Source organism: Tachyglossus aculeatus, chromosome 23 (assembly GCF_015852505.1).
Source record: "Tachyglossus aculeatus isolate mTacAcu1 chromosome 23, mTacAcu1.pri, whole genome shotgun sequence".
NCBI lineage: Eukaryota > Metazoa > Chordata > Mammalia > Monotremata > Tachyglossidae > Tachyglossus > Tachyglossus aculeatus.
Genome location: NC_052088.1, coordinates 7963791 through 7977600, shown reverse-complemented (window position 1 = coordinate 7977600; position 13810 = coordinate 7963791). Strand labels below are relative to the sequence as shown.

The following is a 13810-nucleotide window of genomic DNA, read 5'->3' as shown; positions in this document are numbered from 1 at the left end:
ATGAGCCTGGCAGTCACAAGGACCTGAGTTCTAATCCCGGTACCGCCACTTGTCTGCTGGGTAAACTTGGGCAAGTCACTTCACTTCTCTGGGCCTCAGTTCCCTTGTCTGTAAAATAATAATAATAATAATAATAACAATGATGAGCCCACTGTTGGGTAGGGACCGTCTCTATATGTTCCCAACTTGTACTTCCCAAGTGCTTACTACAGTGCTCTGCACACAGTAAGTACTCAATAAATACGATTGAATGATGGCATTTATTAAGTGCTTACTATGTGCAAAGCACTGTTCTAAGCGCTAATAATAATAATAATGGCATTTATTAAGTGCTTACTATGTGCAAAGCACTGTTCTAAGTGCTGGGGATGAAGACTGTGAACCCCATGTGGGACAGGGACTGTGTCCGACCTGATTATGTTGCCAACTTGTACTTCCCAAGTGCTTAGTACAGTGCTCTGCACACAGTAAGTGCTCAATAAATACTATTGAATGAATGAATGAATGATTAGCGTGTATCTAACCCAGGGCTTGACACATGGTAAGCACTTAACAAATCCCATCATCATCAAGCAGTGGAATGGAAAAGGTGGAGTGAATCAGGGCCAGGGGGCAAAACTGGGGCAACCAAGACTCTGCTGGCTCTCCTTGACCCTCTCACCCTCCCACTCGGGACCCCTCTGCCCTCCCGCTGGAGTCTGCACCGTGGCAGCCAGGCCGGGATACCAGGCTCGCTCAGCACAGAGCCCAAACTCCCCCTCTCCCCCAGCCCGCCCTGGCTCTGCCCGGAGTCCAGCTGGCTTCCATTGCTCCACCCCACCTTGGGCACACGTTCATCCCAAAGTCAGGAAAGCAATGGGCTGTACAGCAGCGGACAGTGTTTTATTAGGGAGGGAGAGCCGGCCCCCTGGGACGACCTCTGAGGGCGTGGAGTTGGGGGCACGCCAAGGGCTTTGGGATCTGCCTGGGTTCTTCATTCGTCCTGCAGGGAGCATCACCCCGTCAGTAAAGCCCTCCGCCACCCGGCCGAAGGACGCGGCTCACGTGTGTCTTCTTGGAAAATGGAGATGGATCCAGGAATCCCCCGTTGGACGACTTCCACGCGTGAGCTTTCCGCTGGGGAGATGGTTTCCCTTTAGTAATGGCAGTTGCCCAGTCCTGTTAAGTGCTCACCGTGGGCCAAGCGCTGTGCTAAGCGCTGATGGTAGCCACGAGTTTGCGGAGGCGAGAGAAAGTAGACCGGGGCTGGAACGTGGTGTCAGGGGTGAGATGGTTGGTGCTGGAATGGCCTTCCGCCGTGTATGGCCCACAGGCGGCCAACTGTCGTCCGCTGGACCAGCGAGGCCTGTGGCCCCGAGGGACCCGGGACCTCCACCTGTCTCCGTCCGATCTGCCCATTCACTCCTGTGTCCCTGGGCCCGGGCACAGTCGTTGGCGGACGAGCCCCCTCCAGCAGGGATGACCTACAGTGGACTCTCGGGCTCTTAAACCATTCCCTCTTCTCAAAACCCACTCTGCACAATCAGTAGTACATCCTGAGCGCTTCCAAAGCACACAGCACTGTACTGACCGTCGCTAGCCTCCCTCTTCTCTCACTCCCTTCTTCTCCAGCCAACCTGCTCACTGGGCCTTGTTCTCATCTCTCTCCCCCTTGACCTCTGGCTCCCTCCGGCATCCCACTGCTCTCTTCGAGGACCTGCTGAGCTCACGGCTCTTGCAGGAGGCCTTCGCAGATTCACCTCTCAACTTCCCACTCTAATCATTTCTACATCACCCCAAGTGCTCCTCTCTGTCCACGGCACTTAAGTATTCATCTTTAAACTCTGTTGCTTCCCCCTACCTATAATTTATTTTCGCGTCTGTCTCCGCTGCTGGTTTGTAAATGCCTTGAGGGTAGAGACGGTGACTGCTAACGCTACTGCACCCTCCCAAGCGCTTAGTATGGGGCTCTACAACGAGTAAGTGTCCACTAAATGCCGTCGATTTGACTGAGTGGTTGGTACAGTCCATTTGGGGCGGCACAGGAGCATACCAGCTAGCCCTCTGCCACTCCTTCCCTTCCTCTTCTGTTCCCTGTACGAGGCAGGGGCTGAAAGCTAGACTTTAGCGGGAGGGTAGGTGGTCGGCACCTAGAATGCATGAGGCCGTGACAGCCAAGCTTTGGCAAACCGGAAGCATTTCTGCTGTGATTCAGTTCGGTTTTGGGGGATTATTAATAATAATAATAATAATAATTGTAGTATTTAAGTGCTTACTATGTGCCAGGCTCTGTACAAGCAAACTGGATTGGACACAGTCCCTGTCCCACGTGGGGCTCACGGTCTCCATCCCCATTTTAGACGAGGGAACTGAGGCAAAGAGGAGGTAAGTGACTTGCCCAAGGTCACCCGGCAGACAAGTGGCAGAGCGGGGATTAGAACCCATGACCTTCTGACTCCCGGGCCCGGGCTCTAGCCATTCGGCCGTGCTGCTTTTTGGCTTGGCACGACTGATTCCCCCAAGCCGGAGCTCGCTGGTCCCATCGTTCACCTCAGGCCCGCGGCCAGGCCTTGCCCAAAACAGCCAGTGGCCAGTCTGTAATACAGTCGGCGCAGGGACGCTTACTGCCGGACCAGTTGGCACATTAGGTGGGTGTCTGTGGCTTAATCCTGTTGCATCGTACTCCCCCAAGCGCTTAGTACAGTGCTCTGCACACAGTAAGCGCTCAATAAATACCGTTGATGGATTGATTGATTGGGTAAGGGAGGTCACCTGGTAGCCAGGTGGGGAGTGGATGGTAGAGGAAGGGGTCTCAGGCCTGGGGATGCTCCCTGGCTGATGCCAGATTTGGGCTTCCCCGGTCACCCAGGTGAGGGGTTTCGCCGCTGACCCCCGAGAGTCCAGCCCAGAACCATGCAGACACACAAGGACGGTAGCGGATGGCGTTGGGCCTTGTCGAAGAGGACGGACCCTCCCTCCCTCCCTCCACCTGCTGCCTGGGTGCCCATGGAGGCCTTGAAGACGAGGGTCCTGGTTTCAGGCCCACCTCCCCGGTAGCCCTAACAACTCCCGTGGCCGGGAGCCCAGGCTCGCCCTCTTCGGCTGGGTGGCCTGGACCAACCAGATGGAGCGGAGGACCAGAGGTCAGTGGATCACCCCGGAGGGAGGATCGGCCTGGTGTCAGAATAGTCACCTCCCCTGGAGCTCCAGGGGCTGAGGGAGGAAAGAGGTGCCCGCCTCTCCCGTTGCCCAGCTGACTCCCCGCCTTCCTCCAGTGCCCTCCCACGGGGCTCTTGGTCACTCTGCCCCAGAGGGCGGTGGCTGGGTCCCGCCCCCCTCCACAGCCTTGAAGGTGAGGTGGTAGGAAAGAGGAGGCTGGCCTCTCCTGCTGACTGACCCAACTGCAGAGTCCAACCCGGAAACCCAGCTCGGTTCCTGTTCGTGTGGCCATCCCTGCCCCGGCCCCGACTGGGCTGACCCTCCCTTAGGGACCCGGGTCCAGCCCAGGAGGGGGGCACGGAGGCAGCAAGTCGGAGCTCAGAGTCTGACCTCCACGGAGGCCCAGCCGGATTTGGCCAGGAGGAATCAGTCGTCTCAGACCCAGAGCCCGGGGCCGCCGGGAACCACTGGGGAAAGGGCCGGAGGTCAGAGAGAGAGGAGAGACGCCATCCGGACGGGGCCCACGGGCTGTGGGTACATGGCTGGGGGAGCAATCGACGATAGGGGCCGGTGAGGGGAGGAAGGGGCCGGACCCCCTCGCCCGCGGAGCTAGGACCGGTCGGCTGGGGTGGGACGGACCACGGAGAAGGGGTCACCGCCCTCCCTAGGGGAGGTCGGGGCGGGGGCCCGGCGGGGGGCCCCCGGCTGGGACGCCATGATGTGGTAGATGGATTCCCGGAAGCGCTGGTCGCGGCTCAGCCGCTTCGCCACCTCCTTCAGCTCCTCGATGTTGTTGGCCTCCAGCTGGGACGCCATGAACGACTGAGATGGCTTCACTGAAAACACACAACTGGGCTGTGACCCCCAGCGACATCTGCCCTCGGGGGCGTCGGTGGCCCACCATCTGAGGGCCTGCGTGCCGGGGGGTGGCTGGAGGTTGTCCCCGAGGGTCCGGCTGGGTGGAGGCGTGCCGTCTGCCGGGGAGGTCTCTCGAGAGGAAGTCCAGGCAGCCAGAGCGAGATGAGCGAGACCCTCCGGGCTGGCCCAGGGGTCTCCTCCCTCGGTGACCCGACCCCAGACCCCCGGCACTAAGCGGGCGAGAGGGTGGCTCAGCCGACTTCCCCTTTCCTAGGCGCCGATCGGCTCACACCTGCTTTTGGCCCCCAGGAGGGAGTCTAGCCCTGGGCGTGGGGCTGGGCCGAGGTGGGCAGCGGAGCCCACCTCCCTCCGTTAGGTGGGACTCCTGGGCACTGGGGGGGACACCCGCCCCTGGGCCAGTTCTGCCTGGGCTGAGGCGCTTCCGTCTTGCCCTTCCAGCCCGCGTGGGAGCAGGAGAATAGAGCTCTGCCCAGATCACTGGTTGCCCTACACCCTCACAGCCCAGAACCCTGCCCGCCCTGGGCTCCTCCCACCCCGAGCCCTGCGAGCCCCATCCTCGCCGTCCCCTACCGTCATTCCAGGAGGCGCTGGCCCTGCGGCGGTGGAAGCGGCAGCTTTTGATGCGGCGGGTGGCGGCCTTGTGGATGTACACGGAGTTCTTCATGATCACCGGCATCTTGGCCTCCAGCTCCGCGTTCCGGATGCAGTCCTCGAAAAACCCTGGCTCCGGGTACCCACGGACGCGGTGAGCCTGTGGTCTTCGGTTCCCCTCCGGCCCCCGCCGCCTCCCACCCTCCCCCCAGACCCGAGGATGGTCTGGGAAAGGGGCGAGGGGGGCAGCCGAGAGGGTGCCCTGCTCCTCCCTCCTCTCCCCCAGGCCAGGGGCGTGGAAAGGATGCCTCCAAGGAGCCCCATTTCCCCCACCCGGGTCCAGCTCTGGGCCACAGCTTCAATCAGAAAGGGAATCACTGCACTCTTGGGTCTTCTGAGGTTTTGGGAGTGAAGTTAGATTCAAGAGAGGGAGGCACGGAGGCAATGTGGACCAGTGGAAAAAGCTTGGGAGTCAGGGATTCAGTTCCGGCTCCACCCCTGGTCTGCTGGGTGACCTAGGGCGGCCACTTAACCTCTCTGGGCCTCTGTTTCTTCATCTGGGAAATGGGTATCGGTTGGCCAGTCAAGGCCTTATTGAAGGCACATCTCCTCCAAGAGGCCTCCCCTAAGCCCTTTTTTTCTTTTCTTCCACTCCCCTCTTGCGTCGCTCTGACTGGCTCCCTTTATTCATCCCCCACTTCCAGCCCCATAATACTAATGTCCATATCTGTCATTTATTTATTTCTATTCACGTCTGTCTTCCCCTCTAGTCCGTAAGCTTGCTGTGGGCAGGGACTGTGGCTGTTATATTGTTATTATTGTGCTCTCTCAAGCGCTTAGTTCAGTGCTCTGCACATAATAAATGCTCAATAAACACTACTGACTGACGGGGGCTATGTCCGGTCTGACTACCTCAAGGCTCTCCGGGCCGGGCCCAAAGGAATCGCTTAATAATGACCAGGAAGGGGGGAATTGGTGGAGCGTGGGGTGGGGGCCGGGGGTCGGAGCGAGGAGTCTCACTTTTCAAGTGGCTCACGTCGGCCTTCATCTTCTCTTCCTTCTCTCTGTTGCGGACTTTGGAGTTGAGGCCTTGTTCTAGGCTCCTCAAGGCCCCCTCGGCCTCCCGCAGCCTCTTTTCCAAATCCATGCGGACCTTCACCTCAGCCTGGGGTGTTGGGGGGAGGAGGGGGCAGAGACACGTTCGCTAGAGCACCCACCCCGGTGATCTCCTGCCTGCTCGCCATTCCGGACCTCCCTGGGGCAGCCGGGACCCGGATCGGAGGGGGACCCTTCTTCCCCACCGAGGGACAAGAAGGGCCACGTCCCACCCGGGGGCTGGGCCGGTTGGGGGGCCCGAGGCTGGAGTTGAGCACCTTGAGGTCCCGCTCCGTCTGCTGCTTCTCGGCGGTCAGTTCCTGGAGCGAGCTCTGCAAAGCCTGGGCCTGACTCCAGTAAAACTCCCTCTCCTCCTCCAGGGCGTGAGAGCGCTCCTCGTTCTCCTTCATCCTGCAGGACCCCAGAAGACAGAGACAATCCGGTGGAGAGAGAGAGACAGAGAGCGGGGTCACCAGTGCCCCCGTCCCCTGGGGGCTCCAGGGGATGGGGAGGAAGTGGGTGGAAGGACCAGGGGAGAGATTCAGGCAGAACCTCGCCCTGGGGATCAGACCCTGCTCGGCTCTTCCGCAGGGCTGTCCCTGGGAGAGGCTCCCCTCGGAGTCGGACCCTTCCGTGGCCCTTTGGGGAAACCGAGGCCCAAGGAGAGGAAGCGTCCCGGGCCTGCCGCCGCACCTCCTATCTGCTAGCAGCTTCTCCTCCAGCAGCTTCTGCATCCGGTCCTCGATCTGCTGGAGGCTGCTGTGCAGACCCGCGCCCGGGGGCCGCTGCCGCTCACGGTCCGCCTCGTCGGGCCTTGACTCCGCCTGCCTTTCGGTCTCCTCCAGCAGCTCCAGGGTCCTCTTCTTTTCCATGGAGAGCTCCTGGGGGGGGGTGGGAGGGTGGAGCCGGGATGGAGGGGGACAGTGAGACACCATCCCTAACTGAGCAGGCTGACCCTAAGTCTTTCCCAGACTGCGGACTCTGCTCTCTTAACCTACTCAACCATGGGGGCCCCTTCCATTAACCCCAAAATAGCCTTCTTCAGCCCCTTCTCCCCCTAACCCTGTCTCTCCCCCCCACCCCACCCCTTCTCTCCCCAACTCCTCTCAGGGGACTCCCGTCCCCTCTCCCTTCTCTCCCCTAACTCCTATCCCCTCCCTCTCTCCCACTTCTCGCCCCTGTCTCCCCCAGCCCCATCCTTCCCCCTACCACCCATCTCCTCTCTCCCCACACTGACTCCCCCTCCATGAGTGTGTCCAGCTGGTCAGCAGGACATGGGTCTCGGCTCCTTCTGAGCGTGAGAGCTCGGCCTGTTGTTCTCAAGAGATTTGGTGCTTAAGACCCCCCTTCCCGTCTCCTGCAGGATCCCAGCCCTCGTCTGCAGGTCGTGGAGGGGAGGCATGTTAGCCGGGCCTCCCAGGCACGTTAGCCGGGCTCCTGGCGGGAGGTCCTCCGGAGCTTGAGGAGGAGCATGGCCTAGTGGCTAGAGCCCGGGCCTGGAAATTGGAAGGACCTGGGTTCTAATCCCAGCTTCATCACATCCGCTGGGTGATCCCGAGCAAGTCACTTCCCTTCTCTGGGTCTCAATCGCCTCGTCTGTAAAACGGGGATTAGGAGTGTGAGCCCCATGTGGGACAGGGATCGTGTCCAACCTGATTGGCATATAGTAAGCGCTTCAGAAGTACCCTAATTACTACTGGCTTGAAGCGGCAGGCTGAGCAGCCAGGAGGAGGCCGGCAGCCTCGACTTCCCCCCGCATCCCACTGTCCTCTCAGTTGTTCCTTTGCTCCCTGCTTTTTTCAAGTCTGGAGTTCTGCCTGCTGTTCACAGGCTGCAGATCTCCGCTGCCCCGTTTGTCCCCGATGCCAGAGAGTCAGGCGGGTGCGGGGTGAGAAGGCGCGGGCGGCCTGCGATCCCCCCCGGCCGGCCTGCGGCCCCCGGGCTCACCCCCAGCGTCCGCTGCAGGGATTCCGTCAGGCTTCTCAGCTCCTTCTTTTCCTGCTCCACGCCCTTGAGACAGCTTGCGGTCAGCTCCAGCTCCCTGAGGGACAGAGACGGGAGGGGTTCTCATCATCATCATCATCAATCGTATTTATTGAGGGCTTACTGTGTGCACAGCACTGTACTAAGCGCTTGGGAAGTACAAGTTGGCAACATATAGAGACAGTCCCTACCCAACAGTGGGCTCACAGTCTAAAAGGGGTTCTCCGAAGGAGACGCCACAGACGGGGCGGGAAGCGGCTGGAACCTAACGGGCAGAGGATCTTCCCCGGTGGCAAAAACATCCCTTTTAGGGGACGGGGTCGGCCAGCAGACAGCCACGACGGTGACCCGGCCAGGAGAGAGCTCAAGTGGTTAGAGCACGGGCCTTGGAATCAGAAAGACCTGGATTCTAGTCTCGGCTCTGCCACTTGTGTGCTGTGTGACCTTGGGTGAGTCTCTTCACTTCTCCTGGCCTCAGTCATCTTATCTATAAAATGGGGATTGAGACTGTGAGCCCCAAGTGGGACAGGGACCTGATTAGTTTGTATCTACCCCAGTGCTTAAATCAGCATTTGGCACATAGTAAGCACTTAACAAGTATCATCATCATCAATATGACTCAGCCCCCTCCTTCCTGTCCCCCTCCTCCCCCTTCCCCCAGGCCTTACCTCCTTCCCCTCCCCACAGCACCTGTATATATGTTTGTACAGATTTATTACTCTATTTTACTTGTACATATTTACTATTCTATTTATTTTATTTTGTTAATATGTTTTGTTTTGTTGTCTGTCTCCCCCTTCTAGACTGAGCCCGCTGCTGGGTAGGGACCATCTCTATATGTTGCCGACTTGGACTTCCCAAGCACTTAGTACAGTGCTCTGCACACAGTAAGCGCTCAATAAATACGATTGAATGAATGAATGAGAAATTCCCACAGCGACCCGACTGGACCCAGCAGCCCCTGCTAGGTTTGGAGACAGACCCCTGAGGGGATCTGAACAAAGGATCCACCTACCTGCAGTATGGCCTGGGGGATGTTGCCTGGGGGCCTTATGTTGCCAATCTGTACTTCCCAAGCGCTTAGTACAGTGCTCTGCACATAGTAAGCGCTCAATAAATACGATTGATGATGATGATGATACAGCCCGGGCCTGGGAGTTGGAAAGACCTGGGTTCTAATCCTGGCTTCGCCACTTGTCTGCCCTGACCCACTTCTCTGGGCCTCAGTTCCCTCTTCTGGAAAATGGGGATTAAGGCCGTGAGGCCCATGTGGGACTGCGTCCAACCTGATAAGCTCGTATCTACCCCAGTGCTTAGTACAGAGCCTGGCACATAGTAAGTGACTACCAAGTACCATTTATAAAAGAAAAAAAGGGCCAGCCTGCCCCCCATGCCCCCCGCCACGTGGCACCTCTTGATCTGTTCCTGCTCCATCTTCAGCTCCTGAACCACTTCCTCAAACTGCTGCTTCTCGGCCTCCAACACCTGGTTGAGTCGCTCCAGCTCCTGAAAGGGAACCAAAAAGGACAGTAGGTCTTGGGCAAGGAAAGACCAATCGAACGGATTTATCGCCCTCCTACTGACCTGATGCACTGTGGGTCTCCCGGGTGGCGCTTTCTACAGCCCTCAATAAATACAAGTGATTGACTGATTGGCAGGGCTAGGAATGGGCGTGGGAGGGTACCCATTTCCATGAATTCTGGCAAATAATAATAATAATAATGGCATTTATTAAGCGCTTACTATGTGCAAAGCACTGTTCTAAGTGCTGGGGAGGTTACAAGGTGATCAGGTTGTCCCACGCGGGGGCTCACAGTCTTCATCCCCATTTTACAGATGAGGTAACAGCCACAGAGAAGTGAAGTGACTTGCCCAGAGTCACGCAGCTGACAATTGGCAGAGTCGGCATTTGAACCCATGACCTCTGACTCCGAAGCCCGTGTTCTTTCCACTGAGCCACGCTGCTTCTGCCGATCAGTTTGTCAGCGTGGAAAAGACAAAACTCCAGCCCTTGTCTGTCTCCCCCTTCTAGACTGTGAGCCCGTTGTGGGGTAGGGATTGTCTCTGTGTTGCTGACGTATACTTCCCAAGCGCTTAGTACAGGCTCTGCACATGGTAAGCGCTCAATAAACATGACTGAATGAACTGCCCCCCTTCTTCCCGCTCGGGATGCCTTCCCTGGAGATATTTGGGAAGAGGTGGGAAAGTGAGGGTCTTTTCTGCCTCCCCATCTGGGCTCTTTGGGGCCCAGGGCAGAGATGTTTCTGGGACGGGACACGAGGGGGTGTCCAGGCCACGGCTATGGGGGAGCCGCCTTTTTGGGAAGGGCAAACTGATGCCTTTGGAGCAGTTCATTCATTCAGTCGTATTTAGGAAGCGGTTACTGTGCACAGAGCACTGTACTAAGCGCTTGGGAAAGTACAATAACAACAATAGTGACAACCCCTGCCCACAACGAGCTCACAGGTTTGCACCTGTCCCCAAACCTACCCCTAACCTGTCCTCCCAACATGGTGACATCACTGGGCCGGGCACCTGCTGCCGAAGGGGTGATGAGGGGAGGGTGGGGGGTGCGGGGGGGCTGGGGCCCCCTCCGAACCCCTCCAAAGTCGAGAAGCAGGGTGGCCTAGTAGTAAGAGCACAGGCCCAGGAGGGAGAGATCCTGGGTCCTAACCCTGGCTCTGCCAATTGCTTGCTCCGTGACCTTGGGCAAGGAACTTCATTTCTCTGGGCCTCAGTTTCCTTATCTGTAAAATGGGGATTAAATCCTCCACCCTCCAATTTAGGCTGTGATCCCCGGGGCCTGATGAACGTGTATCTACCTCAGCGCTTAGAACAGTGCTTGACACACAGTAAGCGCTTAACGACCATTGTGAAGAAGAAAAGAGAGCCACGTTTCGCTCTGAGAGGAGGCGGATCTGGTTCTCGAGCCCTGGGGGGGCGGACCCCAACCCTGAGACCTCTGGGGAAACGGACGCAAGAAAGCACTTACTATGTACAAAGCACTACAAGGTGATCAGGGTGTCCCACGTGGGGCTCACAATCTTAATCCCCATTTTACAGATGAGGTAACTGAGTCCCAGAGAAGTGAAGTAACTTGCCCCAAGTCACACAGCCGACAAGTGGCAGAGCTGGGATTAGAACCCACGACCTCTGACTCCCAAGCCTGGGCTCTTTCCACTGAGCCACGCTGCTTCCCCAAATCGGGTTGGCGCAGTCCCTGTCCCATACGGGACTCGCCATCTCAAGCCCCATTTTCCAGATGAGGGAACTGAGGCCCAGAGAAGTGAAGTGACTTAGCCAAGGTCACCCACCTGACAAGGGGTGGAGCCAGGATTAGAACCCGGTCCCTCTGATTCCCAGGTCCGTGCTCTATCCGATAATTTGTCCACGCTGCTTCTCTCGGTCCCCAGCCTGCCCTGCGTGGGGCAGGGAGCCCCTCATCAGCAACCAGAGGGATTAAGAAGCTGCTTTGGTCACTTAGGCCCGTGGGGCATCCAGGCTTGGGCAGCAGCTGAGCCTCAGGGGTTGAGTGGGTTCATTCAATCATTCATTCATTCATTCAATCGTATTTATTGAGCGCTTACTGTGTGCAGAGCACTGGACTAAGCGCTTGGGAAGTACAAGTTGGCAACATAAAGAGACGGTCCCTACCCAACAGTGGGCTCACAGTCTAGAAGGGGGAGACGGAGAACAAAACAAAAACGTATTAACAAAATAAAATAAATAGAATAAATACATACAAATAAAATACAGTAATAAATCTGTACAAACATATATACATATATACAGGTGCTGTGGGAAGGGGAAGGAGGTAAGGCGGGGGGGGATGGGGAGGGAGGGGATGGGGATGGGGTGGGTGCTGCCTGCTGCTAGACTGTGAGCCCACGGTTGGGTAGGGACCATCTCTATATGTTGCCAACTCGGACTTCCCAAGCGCTTAGTACAGTGCTCTGCACACAGTAAGCGCTCAATAAATACGATTGATTGATTGCTCAGCCAGTAGAAGGCCCAGGTGTCGCTGGGCTGGTCCTGCCTGGTGCCCTTGCTGTCCCCAACCTGCGTGTCCTAGCCGGGCTCTTGGATGGCTGTAGAACACGCCCCCCAAGAGACCCCAAATCAGAACAGCAGAAGGACTCAACCCTGCTCAAAGCCTCCTCAAAGCCAGGGAGACCCCGGGATCCTCCGGCCCCAGCATCCTCCACACGCCACCTTTGGATCCTAGCAAGGGGAAGGGATTCCCCTATTCATCCTTCATTCGACCGTATTTATTGAGCGCTTACTGTGTGCAAAGCACGGTCATCACCGTCCCCACGATTCTTCCCCACAAAGCCTGCGAGGGCCCACAGACTGGACGGAACCGGACCAGATCATCCCAGGCTCAGACCCACCGGGCATCAGGGAAGGGGCTCCTGCTCCCAGCCCCACAGCACTTAAGTCCATCGCTGTAATTTATTTATTTCCATTAATGTCTGTCTGCCCCTCTAGACTGTCAGCTTGTTGTGGGCAGGGAATGCGTCTGCTTATTATTGCATCACACTCTCCAAAGCGCTTAGTACAGTGCTCTGCACACAGCAAACGCTCAATAAATACAGAGAAGCAGAGTGGCTCAGTGGAAAGAGCACGGGCTTTGGAGTCAGAGGTCATGGGTTCAAATCCCAGCTCTGCCAATTAGCTGTGTGACTTTGGGCAAGTCACTTAGCTTCTCTGTGCCTCAGTTCCCTCATCTGTAAAATGGGGATGAAGACTGTGAGCCCCCCGTGGGACAACCTGATCACCTTGTATCCCCCCCCAGCGCTTAGAACAGTGCTTTGCACATAGTAAGCGCTTAATAAATGCCATCATCATTATTATTATTAAATACGATTTCTGACTGACTGATGGAGGGAGTCTCCTTGCCCTTCCCCGAAGCTCGGGGAAGAGAAGTCGGTCATCCCAGCGTGGCTCAGTGGAAAGAGCGCGGGCTTGGGAGTCAGAGGTCATGGGTTCGAATCCTGGCTCAGCCACTTAGCTGTGTGACCTTGGGCAAGCCACTTAACTTCTCTGTGCCTCAGTTCCCTCATCTGTAAAATGGGGATTAAGACTGTGAGCCCCACGTGGGACAACCTGATCACCTTGTATCCCCCCGGGCGCTTAGAAAAGTGCTTTGCACTTAGTAAGCGCTTAACAAATACCATCATTATTATTATCCCAGATCATCCAGTGAGTCGGGGGGTGGCCTGGAGCGGGAGTGGGGTCCCGTCGGGCCTCACGGCTGCCAAGGGCCCCCGGGTTGAGGCACCGTCCCCCTCCCTCCTTTTCCAGCGGGAGCAGACAGGGGCCGGGCCAGAGAACACCTCCGACTCCGACCCTGCCGCTCGGCTTCAGAGAGGCCCCGTGGAAATCAAAGTGGCTCGAAATGGGTCACCTTCCAACTCCCAGCTGCCCTCATTACATGCCGGCAGTCCTAGATATTGCGTCTAAATTTTCCTCCAGCCTGTTCCTGCCCCAGATTCCGTGGCTTTGATGGATAAGGCGGCCTCTCCCCGGCAGGGAGGCCCAAGCCTCGCCCGCGTAGCGAGCCGCCCGGCTCTCCCAAAATGCTCCGCTTCTGGGCCACCCGGTCACCCTGCTCTTGGGTCCAGCGGGTGGGCTAGCCAGCTGTGGGGGGAGCCCAGAAGTGTGGGGGACCAGGCTCAGGGGGGCTGCTGAGAGGGCAAGACGTGGGCAACGTCAAGAGGAAGCGGGAGAGGGAAACTACAGCCGGGCCCTAGTCCAGGGAGCCGCGGTCGGAGAGGAAGACGTCGGGGGAAGGGGAGGGTGAAGAACTGCAGCGGATTTGCTCCGCAGCTGGGTCCCCCCAACCTGTAGTCTGGATTCCCCCAGATTGGCTCCCTCCTGCCTGAGGAGGGGTTCCAGCAGGAATTCCCTGGGGGAATTTAAGGGCCACTCCACGGGGAGGGAGGCTGGGGGGCGGCCTCTAGCCCCTTGGCCGGTTCTTGGCCACACCTGAGGGCGCTGGGTGGGCTTGCCAAGCACTCACCTCTCTCTGTTCTCTCTGCAGACACAGCTCTTCAGTCTCTTCCATCAGTTTGTCTGCCAAAGCAAGCGCAAACACGCACACCCTTTCCGGGTCAGACCATGG

General features: G+C 57.8%; 1 protein-coding gene across 1 annotated transcript in view; it reads right to left on the bottom strand.

Annotated features, from left to right (window-relative positions):
- Positions 1-2406: 2406 nt before the first annotated feature.
- PLEKHD1 (pleckstrin homology and coiled-coil domain containing D1) overlaps positions 2407-13810 on the bottom strand; it is a 29860-nt gene continuing 18456 nt past the window's right edge. Inside the window, exons 7-14 of the mRNA XM_038765647.1 lie at positions 13709-13761; positions 9098-9192; positions 7651-7744; positions 6397-6584; positions 5982-6114; positions 5629-5773; positions 4588-4737; positions 2407-3974 (exon numbers count right to left, since the gene is read on the bottom strand). Coding sequence (XP_038621575.1) covers positions 3748-3974; positions 4588-4737; positions 5629-5773; positions 5982-6114; positions 6397-6584; positions 7651-7744; positions 9098-9192; positions 13709-13761 — 1085 coding nt within the window. The 3' untranslated portion in view covers positions 2407-3747. The remainder of the gene's footprint in view (positions 3975-4587; positions 4738-5628; positions 5774-5981; positions 6115-6396; positions 6585-7650; positions 7745-9097; positions 9193-13708; positions 13762-13810) is intronic.